Consider the following 11,132-nt stretch of genomic DNA (forward strand, 5'->3'; position numbering starts at 1 on the left):
TCTGAGTAACCCCTACAAGTAACCCCATACAAAAAAACCCATATCAAACCAGTAACACCCATACAAATAACCCTGACCAAAATCCATAACACCCTTACAAATCAAAGTATCAAACCCATTATATTTCTTCAACTCCTTCATGTAATCTCTAATACTTGTACTCTGTATTACTGTTTCCCAAAAATGACTTCAAAAGTTTCTTCATTATTATGAGACAAATACAAAGACGATGGCGGAGGTCGTCATTGATCTGGGTTGGTTTGGCTCCCAATTTCTGCGACATAGAAGGTGAAGACGAAGACAACATCGGAGGTCAGCGAATTCAGGTTGGTTTGGCCAGCGATTTCTGCGACATCTGGGTTGATTTGGCCGGCGATTCATGCGACATCTGGGTTGATTTGGCTGGCGATTTATGCGACAAAGAAGGTGAAGATGACGGCGGAGGTGATGGAGTTTAGGGTTGGAAGGAGAGAAAAAAAAAGTAAAAAAGAAAAAATGTGGATGGCCACACCGGTGGCTAGCCATATACAAAAATTTGTGAAAAGTTAAATAAGGTAAACTAATTAAGAATTATGTTGTCCGATAAAAAAAAAAAATGAATTATGTTGTACTTTAATGTTAAATTTCAAATATATTTCTTTTCTTATTTTATACTTAGTATGATTGATTTCATATGAGACTAACATTATGAAACAAAGGGAATAATTAGGATATATCATTAGTAAGGTATTATTGCAAATTTGCAATTTTATTCCCAATCAATTTTTTACTACTGAAACAAGGGATTGTCAATATTTTATTGAATTCCGAGCTATAAATCTCAATTCCATTCCCAATTCTATAATCTCCATATTCCCATTCCCATTCCCATTCCCACTTGCCTAACGCCCCAAAGGGTACCGAATATAGTTAGAGAACCAGTACTCCCTCTGTTTTTAAATACTTGTTCTACTTTCTTTTCCGACAGTTTTTAAATACTTGCTCCATTTCCTTATTTGGAAAACTTTTACAATATTTAATTCATTTATTTCATCTAGTGCGTCCAATATGAATTATATTTTATTAATTTCATATTCTCTATCCATCAATTCTCTCAAGTATTTTTGTTTTTTTACAATTTTTTATTCTTTCCTTTACCCCAATACTTTCATATTTTATTTTTTTCTCCAAATTCTCAAGCTCCGCACATGGAGAAATGAAGTAAGTATTTAAAAACGGAGGGAGTACCGGGAAATGGTGTGTGATATACGTAGTATACATCATAAATCAAAAAAGGACAAAAGAGAATAAGAGATAGTATTAAGCATAAAATTGTCCAAGATGGCTAAACCAAAGAATTCATCCAATTAAAGAGAGACGAGAGAGGAAGAAAATGCAGAAATGGGTGATAATAGCATGCCTTCTCTACTATTTCTTGATTAAAGAAATTCCGTTTATTGGAGTCAAACACTATAATCGCTACGATTTTCCTTCAGATTTTATATTTGGTGCTAGTTCTTCTGCTTATCAGGTGCTCTTTCCTCATAAATTTTTCTCTCTTGTTTCTTTGAATATTCATTGATATCTACCAATTTAATTTATAGTAATTATGCTACTATTTTCACTGCATTTATCGTGTAATGTTCTGTTTCTCTTGAGGTTGTAATGAAAAATCCTACTTTGTCTTCTTGATAATTGTTTAACAAGTTGCAAACTTGTAATAAATTGACGTAATTTTGCAGTGTTTATAAGTAAAATCGTTAGTACCAATTGACTGTTGGTGTAAAGATAATTGAGATTACACTTGGTAGGGACTAGGGAGGATCTGTGTTCGATCCCTCGCAACAACAATTGGGAGAAGACTGGAACCTAATCACCCAGAATTGAACCCCGAATCCGGACTAGCCGAAAGGGTGAATTGGTGCAACACCAAAAAAAAAAAAAGAAAGTAAAATCGTTAGTTATCACCATTAATGGTGCAACTGTTGTTAGCGGTTTTATTGAATTTTAGCAAAAAATATTTATCAATTTCAGAAGAGATTGTGATCATTTTGACTATAGTGAAAAGGAAAGAGAGTCAATTTCTCCATTATTTTTAATTATACGGAGTAGTGGATACACTTGAGATTTTTAGGACCAAGGATAAATGGTTAAAAAGTAAAAGAAATGTATGGTAAGAGTGGAATGTTCTTAAAAAATTGGTTGATGCTACAGTGATAGTTTCTTTTTTAGATAAACCAAAATACAATGTCTTTTTCTATTTAAAGGTTGCATTTTTTGACATTATTACCTTCCTTTCGTGAGTTATTTTTTTTCATTTATTTTTTTGTACTTTTAACATCAATTTTTAACACTTTCGCTCTCTCTATCTCTTCGATTATTCTCAATTACATTTTCTTTCTCTTTATCTCTCTCTAACCCCACATGCACATATATACTTTTAATCATTAGTTTTATAGAATTTATAACTTTGTTAATTCCCGCGCAAAAACCAAAAGAGGCTTTGTATTAAGGGACGAAGGAGTACATAAATTAGATTAGAAATTTGATGTATAACAAATGTTGCTATTACTATGTTATACCAAAAATTAAGTAATGCAATTTATTAATTGGAGAAAAATATGTCAACCATGAATTATATAATCATTAAAATATTGTGATTTTAATTTGTGCTTTAACTCTAGAGGCCACCCTCACCGTGAGTCGCTAGGAATGCCTCCTCAATACGAAGTATATCATATTGGTAATTACAAAATTTTACTACCCAATACTGTTGACCCAGCATTAATGTTTGAAGAATAAACCTCTCAAGTGTCACCACATGTAAATGTCCCATATTAGTTGAAGAAGAGAGAATTAAACACTTCATAAGGCCAATGGGCTACTCATCCTATTGCCATATGGTTTTGAGATGGAACCTCATTTGATCTTGTGAAGTGAACTCTCTCTCTCTTGGTTTGCGGGTACGGCCTAGACTCGCGTTTAATATGGTATCAGAGCCAGACCCATGGTATGGGACTTCTAATGGTTTGAGTATATTGTCAGGCCCAAAGTTTGGGACTTTTAATGGCATTAAGCATTCTGGGCCAAATTGAATTGGATCAAGCGATCCTTTAGTTAAAAGGGACCTTACATGTGAGGGGGAGTGTTGAAGAATAAACCTCACAAGTGTCACCACATTTAAGTGTCTCACATTGGTTGAAAAAGAGAGAATTAAACACTTTATAAGGCTAAGGGGCTACTCCTCCTACCATATGGTTTTAGGATGGAACCTTCTTTGGTCTTGTGAAGTGGACTCTCTCTCTCTTGGTTTGCGGGTACGGCCCAGACCCGCGTTTAATAATTAATTTGATTAGTGACGGATAAAACTTTTGTCCAAACAATGAAAGGTTTTCCATTTAACTTCGATTTTAGTTATTGCTTAACTTTCGTTCATTTGATTGTGGAATTGGACATTGTTGGAACTTGGAAATAAAGCTTGTTTGAAGGCTATACATCCAAGCAAATTTTGCATGAAATTCATAGACTAACATTGTTAACCATGTGAGCTCCTTTAACTTGTGACACTCAAATTTGACTTTGTAAGGCAAAGGAAAGACATTTTTATGTGTATATGATATGATATGATATTATGTGAGAATAAGTTAATTCTACTATACATTGCTAGATACGTGTCATGTCTAGTGTCCAAGCATGTGAACAAATATCATTAGCGAGGTTCTTGACTTATGAATTGCTACATTTTATGCATCTTAAAATCTTAATGAAGCAAGGTGCGTCCACCCAATGAAGAGTTCTAGTGAAGTAGTGACGAATAGGTTGACCATGCTAAAAGAAACGAGTATGAATTTACATAATTTTCCTGATATTAACTTCTGCAATTTGATAAATATGTATGTAGGTGGAAGGAGCAGTATTTGAGGATGGGAGGACTCCTAGCATCTATGATACTTTTGCTCAATCTGGTAAGTTCATCTTGTTGTGCCTTCTGCGCTTCTACCTTAAGCTAATTTTAATTTTTACTTGTGATATTGATTTTTCGATGTGTTAAATTACTTACCATGTCCTGATTTGATTTACTTCCTTTGTATAGCTGTTCCACTTCCTTTGGTATATGCTCTAAGAGTGAAAGTTAAGGCATAAGTTTGTAACCACTATTAGTTGTTAATTTGTTTGCAAATCCAAGCATCAATATTATGGACATCCAGCACCTATTGCGTCATTCCTTCAGTTTGGCAGTCAGCTATTCACATACCCTTCTTTTCCTATTGTTTGTGAATCATATGTAAGAAAATGTGTTGTGATGGGTATTGTTAGAATTGGCTTGATTATGATTTCAAAAATATAACAATTAATTAAATATATTAATTGTATAAGCTGTGCATTGACAATGTAAAACTCCTTAAGTTTGCAATTCTAATCAGAACAGAGGAAGTGTATTAATAGTGTTGTAATTAGTTATTCGATTTTCTTCTGTGTGATGCTTTTGTCAAATGAGTATATTTTGTAAAATTTGTTTATTACTTGGAAGTACATGTAAATCCAGATCCAAAATCCATGTAACTAAGATTCTGATTTTTTTTGCATGTGGTTAATCTGCATCAAAATCTGTATCCTAGTTCAAAGATAGGATAGGATCCGATCCGCTGCTACTACTGGTAGTGAAAGATCAAAGGGCAGCCTCCGTACCTCATTGAAGTGAGGTACAAATCTTAGAACTAACTATTATGTGTAAAAGCAAGGTATAACAAGTTGTAGACATGAATACTGCAATCCATACACATTTCTGCACCACATCAGTAAACCTCATTGAAAATGCTCTTCCAAGGCTTTTTGAGGGCTCAAGCAGCAGGCACATCTTTTTGAACACTGCTTATTCTGTTAGTTTGCTGATGGGACAATTCTATATGAAAGTAATTTCGATTAGTTAGATGATTTCTTTTCCGTTGCATATCTTTGTCACAATATTCATTCTTCATTTCAAATGCAATATTCATTTCAGGGCGTATAAGTGGTGGTGGAGAAGTAGCATGCAATGAGTACCATAGATACAAGGTGACCAAGTCTTGAAGTTCATCTATTTTTTTGTAACCATTTCCCTTTTCCACCACAATTTTCGTACTCTTGTTAATCTTATTGTGACCTATTCAGCGTAATTAAGATTCACTTTTGTCTACTCCTCAGGAAGATGTTCAACTTATGGTAAACACAGGATTGGATGCTTATCGATTCTCCATCTCTTGGTCAAGACTTATACCAAGTATTTTATTTATCTTCATACACTACTTTCTTGGTTGAGACTTATCAAGACTTATATTCACTCAGATTAGTGAGCCATAATTTTTTTTTTTTGTTTTAATATGTAACCATTTTCTTTGTCTTAGATGGCCGAGGACCTATTAACCCCAAAGGTTTGGAATACTACAACAACCTCCTCAATGAACTTATTAGCCAGGGTAATATATTTGTGTCTCCCAACTGATGTTTCATTGCTTATGCTATAGGAACCGATATGTGCACTTCAAAATGTATAGTCCTCCATCTAAGTTGAATGCACTAACCAAAGTGATAACTTTTTGAGTTATAGTATTATATATAAGGTTTTCCTTAATAAATCACTAATAGACTTCTGCCTTTAGGTTTATTATAGCTCATTGCATCCTATATGATTTAAATTCTTTGAATTAAATTTGCAGGAATACAACCACATGTTACATTGGTTCATTCAGATTCACCGCAGGTCCTTGAGGATGAATATGAGGGGTTTCTTAGTCCAAGGATCATGTGTGTTGCTTATTTCATCACTTCAATAATTTTGTCAGATTTTGCTATTCCAGTTTACTAAATTAGTTAATGTTTGAAGAAAAAGATTAATTTAAAATAAGTTACTTACCATTCTATGTAAAAACAGAGAAGATTTCACAGCATATGCTGATGTATGCTTCAGAGAATTTGGGGATCGGGTTCAACATTGGACTACTTTCAATGAGGCCAATATATTCGCCTTGGGTGGTTATGATGTCGGGATTACACCCCCAACTAGATGTTCCTATCCCTTTGGATTTTTAAATTGTACTAAAGGAAATTCGACAACAGAACCATATATTGTTGCTCACCACATGTTGCTGGCTCATGCATCAGCAGCAAGGTTGTACAAGGAAAAGTACCAGGTATTATTCTATTGTATAGAAAAATTAATGCATTTATTTATTGAAATCTAAAGCTTTAATAGTAATGTAATCATGGTAATTAAGAAGAAAATGTCGGTTTATTGTGTGCCAATGGATGTTGCAGAGTTGCATCAACAAATATTTGAAATATGGCGTGTAAAGTTATGTCAAACTTCATCTATTTCATAATATTTGCAATACATCCCTATTTAGGAAGTTTATACTTGCAATATGGCGTGTAAAGTTATGTCAAACTTCATCTATTTCATAATATTTGCAATACTTCCCTATTTAGGAAGTTTACACTTGTTGCAGCATTACTTTATTTCTCTCTTTCGTGATGTGGCCTCTTAAAATCTTATGAATTATTTTGGGACTAGTTACAAACTTTGCTAACACATCTTAAAATAGGCAAAGCAACGTGGATTCATAGGGTTCAATCTGTTTTCCTACCATTATATTCCCTACAAGAATACAACAGAAGATATACTTGCTGCTCAAAGATCATACATTTTTACGGTTGGGTGGTAAGTTCCAATAATTTTCCTTTCAGTTACAGTTTGACTTCGAAAAGTAAAACTGACAGTTCTTTTAACTGATTATTGTCTACATTTTATAAAATTATGGACATAAAACTCTTGCCATTGCTAAAAGGGCAATGCCTGAACTATGTACAAGTGTGTTGAAAGTGCATTTTAAAGAATGGATGCAATAGCCTTATAGCGCGCCATAATGCCACGGTTTGTCCATCACCAGGTTCATGGATCCCTTTGTCTATGGAGATTATCCTGGAATAATGAAAACTATCATTGGCAATAGACTTCCTCATTTTACCAAAAAGCAAGCGGAATTGGTGAAGGGATCAATCGACTTTATAGGACTGAATTACTACACTATCAGTTTTGCCAAAAACACAAAGCTTATCCAGGAGCCAAGCGATTACATGGCTGATAAAGGAGCAAAATGGTTGTGTATGTGTTGCTTAAACTTTAATCTTAATTTATGTACTTCGTACAAGTATTACTTTGTCTTAAAAATATTCTTCCTTTAACTCCAAAATAAAAGCCCTTTAGTTTGCATTCTTTGCACATTTACTTGTTTGATTTCAATAGTTGTGAAGTTTTGGGGAAAATCCAAAAACAAAATGCTCAAAAAGTTAAAATAATTTTAATTTAATTAGATTTTTGGTGGGGTAATATTAATTTTTTTTTTAAAAAAAAAAAAAATATTGTAGTGGACGATTGCCACTGCTATTAGTAATTACTACAATGCTATTAAAAAAAAAAAAATTTAAAAAAAAAACTGCTGATTGCAACTTGATGAAATAATTTATACACCCTTCGTTCCTTTTTGTTCTAGTCACTTACTGTTTTAGCTTTTTATTTTATTTTATTTTTAATACACATTTTATAATTACTACTCTTAGTTTATGTAGCCAATCTCACTTATGAGATTAAGGCTGGTTCATTGATTGATATACACACTTTGTTTTATTCTATCTTTGGCAAACTCTTTTACCATCTTACAGTCTTACCTATTCTACCCCACAATAATTAGATCTTTTCATAATCTCTCCTTACTTAATTCACCTTTTTCCTGTACAAATCTTGTTTGTTTGTTTGTTTTTTACACTCTATTTTTTAAAATGTGTTTGAGTACCAAATACATGTAGAACATAAAAGAAAAAAAAGGGAGAAGTTATGTTTTAATATGCCGATTTAACTGATTTTTTGTGTTTAATTTACTACAGTTTTTAACAGTAGCAGTGAGTCTCCTGCTGACATGGTAATTACTAAGAAATTACATTTTAGCCATTAAAGTTGCTACATTTGCATATCTCTCTACTTTCTAATCTAATTACATTTTATTTTCCATTTGATCCCTCAGCATACATATCCTAACTTTGGATGGGGTTTGCAAGAATTGTTGGAGCACTTTAAGGATGTCTATGGCAATCCTCTTGTTTACATCCATGAAAATGGTACATTCTTCTTTCATGTTTGATTCATGCATCTGGGTGCACCTGTTTTATAAAACTCGTGCACCTCACAATTAGATATGTTAAATCTACATTCATAAAGGTAATATTTCATAATAAAAAGAACATAGCATAAATGAATATATACTTCAGACTCAAATAACATATACTACCTCCATTTTTTTTTTAGTTACACCGTTTGACTTTTTATATTATCCACACACAACACTTTGACTCGTTTTTGTTATTTATAGATACGATAAAATATAGTCATGTGATATCTTGTTTGAGTTGTCTCGATTTTATTAATATCCACTTTTTATAATTTTACAATGTTAATAATTAGATATATTAAGCGTTAAAAATTTGCGTAGGCAAGCATGATAATAGAATGATGTCAACTAAAAAAAACGGAGGTAGTTTGTACGTAAATGATTTATGTTTATTGTAATATTGAGTTATTTTCGTTTTTGTATGCATGGAGTGAGAGACACTCACACCATTATCACTATGCACCTAGGTTCACTGTCAACCTTTTGTTCTTTTTTCTCTCCTTATGCGATGAAGATGTACATGAACAAGTCAGGGTCGTAATCCAAAGACTATTAACAATTCTTTGGTATTTAATTGTAATTTTATGCCAGGCCAAGTGACGGATTATAATTCATCATTGAATGATCCATCAAGAGTTGAGTATTTGCAAGGTCATATTGGGGGTGTGCTTGATGCGGTGAGGTAAGATCAATTTTATAACGTGTCTTGTTTAGTAACCAATATTTGAATCGAAAATCGAAATTGAATGCATAGAGGGTGAACAAGATGTTGTAAAGAAAAACCTCACTCACTCGCAATTTATGTCTGGTTAAGCTGTTTATAGGGATGGGCCAAAAAGTCTATGAATGTATATGCAAAGGTGAACAGTTACATTTAGGGGCCGTTTGGTTGGGGGTAATCAACAAAGGGAATGGGAATCAACTGGCCCGATTCCCTTTGTTGTTGTTTGTTATGCACTTTTTTTCATTCCCTTTCCCCCCTCCATTACCCCAAATCCTTCCAACTCCATTCCCCACTCCCCTAGACTTTTCCATTCCCTTTCCCTAGCCACCCATCCACCACCACATCCACACTAGCCTCCGCCACCCAGTCGCACCTCCACGACTCCACCGACCACCGCCGCCCCTTCCCCGACCACCGCCGCCCCTTCCTCGACCATCGCCGCCCCTTCGCCGCCCTTCCACGACCTTCCCCGGCCTTCCTCGAGCTTTCCCTCCCCTTGCCGCCCCTTCCCCTCCTCTTGCCGCCCCTTCCCCTCCTCTCGCCGCCCACCGATCTACGCTCCCTTCCCCTCGCCGCCCAAAAAGCCTTCCCCTCGACACTTGGGCAAAGTAACTATGCCGTGAAAAACCCAGATCAATTCCGCCATTGTTGCCGGTGATTTGAGTGTGATTTTGGTTTTTAAGGGATTCAAACCCGATTTCCGGCGGTTTCATGATGACATTCCGGTGGGTGGTTTTTCACGGTCGATGGAAACAGGATGCAGCAGAGAGGATTCATGGAGGTATTTGGAGGAGAGAGAAAATGGGTTTTTCGGGGTTGATTTCGGGGTTAATTTCGGGGAAGAGAGAGTTGCGCGCGGCCAGCGAAGGGCGGCGAAGGTCCGGCTGGTGGTTTGGTGGATGGATGGTGGCTAGAAAAGGTGGAAAGTGAATGAATTAGGTGGTTGTGTGGTGGTGGGCAGTTGGGATTGATTCCCTTTGTTTTTAAATAAAACAACATAGGGAATATTGGGTATTTTCATTCCATTTTCTTTCATTCCCTTTGTTCATTCCATTCCGTTTACCCCGGGTGAACCAAACGGCCCCTTATAGTATATTACGGAGTATTATATGGTACTCATAGTAAATTTTTAGGTGTGGTATCCAAGATATTATGAGATTAAAATCCGTCTATACTATAGGCTGCTCTATGAAGAGTAAGATATATGGGTGATTGAATTCCAAGATAATTGACATGGATTAACTAAATTTACATTGGTAGTTGCGAATGTTACCTTGTAAATATCACAGCATTAAAATATTGAAAGTAGATAGAGAACAAAATTGGTAATAGAAAGTGTGGAAATCGTGAAGAAAAATTGTTAATGTATTAGGGGGTTAATGTTTTAACTTCCATTGTACTAGTTATTAGAACAAAAATTTGAGAAATCTTAAGTGAAGTATAAAATCAGAACCTATGAAGTGTATTCTCGTTTTGAAGTACTTCAATTTTCATTTGTCAATCAAGACTACAATTTTAATGTTTTTGCCTTTGAATTGTTTGCAGAAATGGATCGAATACAAAAGGGTATTTTGTGTGGTCGTTCTTGGACTTGTATGAGTTATTGTTTGGCTACGATTACACCTATGGTCTATATTATGTTAACTTCAGTGATTCGAGTTTGCCTAGATATCCTAAGTTGTCCCAAAAATGGTACTCTAGATTTTTGAAAGGGGAAAGCGTAAGATTTGAAGAAGGCGATAAAGTTGAAGCCATTAAGCACCAAAGTTACTAATATTTTTCATATTCTCTTTTAAAGATTTGTTTTTCCTTTCGGCAATACCATTTGATTGGGGTGTGTAAGGTAGACTAGTTTCATGTATGATGCCATTGGCCTCACAAAAATATTTTAAAGAATCTTTTCCATATTCACCACCTCTATCGGTTTTAACTCTTTTAATTTTAAGGTCCAATTGATTTTCAACTTCGGCTTTATACTTTAAAATGCACTTTCGGCTTCATCCTTTATTTTAAGCAAATAAACTTTTGTATAACGAGAAAAATCATCAACAAAAGTTATACGGAGTATAATGATTTTTACCACCTCTACTAGTGCATTTTTAAAATCTGCTAAATCTGAATGAATCAATTCAAGTAATTTGGTACTTCTTGAGACCACTTGCTTAAAAGGTTTCTTAGTATGTTTGGCCTCAACACAAATATGGCATTTGTCAAGTTTGTCATCCATT

At 34.6% G+C, this 11,132-nt stretch overlaps 1 protein-coding gene across 2 annotated transcripts; it reads left to right on the forward strand.

Moving 5' to 3' along the window:
- The first annotated feature begins 1,295 nt into the window (after window positions 1-1,295).
- LOC145624082 (cyanidin 3-O-glucoside 5-O-glucosyltransferase (acyl-glucose)-like) lies at window positions 1,296-10,815 on the forward strand. 2 transcript variants are annotated; one of them, XM_081677030.1, is made up of 13 exons: window positions 1,296-1,510; window positions 3,881-3,944; window positions 4,982-5,034; window positions 5,164-5,239; window positions 5,364-5,435; window positions 5,676-5,763; window positions 5,891-6,149; window positions 6,561-6,676; window positions 6,906-7,120; window positions 7,900-7,934; window positions 8,037-8,130; window positions 8,772-8,862; window positions 10,450-10,815. In XM_081677030.1, exons 1-13 carry the CDS (start codon window positions 1,373-1,375, stop codon window positions 10,676-10,678), a joined length of 1,530 nt encoding a protein of 509 aa, XP_081533156.1. In that variant the 5' UTR covers window positions 1,296-1,372; the 3' UTR covers window positions 10,679-10,815. The 2 variants fall into 2 exon arrangements, with proteins under 2 accessions (XP_081533156.1, XP_081533157.1); XM_081677031.1 differs by lacking the exons at window positions 1,296-1,510; window positions 3,881-3,944 and adding an exon at window positions 4,606-4,682.
- Window positions 10,816-11,132: the final 317 nt, after the last annotated feature.

Source organism: Chenopodium album, chromosome 3 (assembly GCF_948465745.1).
Source record: "Chenopodium album chromosome 3, dcCheAlbu1.1, whole genome shotgun sequence".
Classification (NCBI taxonomy): Eukaryota; Viridiplantae; Streptophyta; class Magnoliopsida; order Caryophyllales; family Amaranthaceae; genus Chenopodium; species Chenopodium album.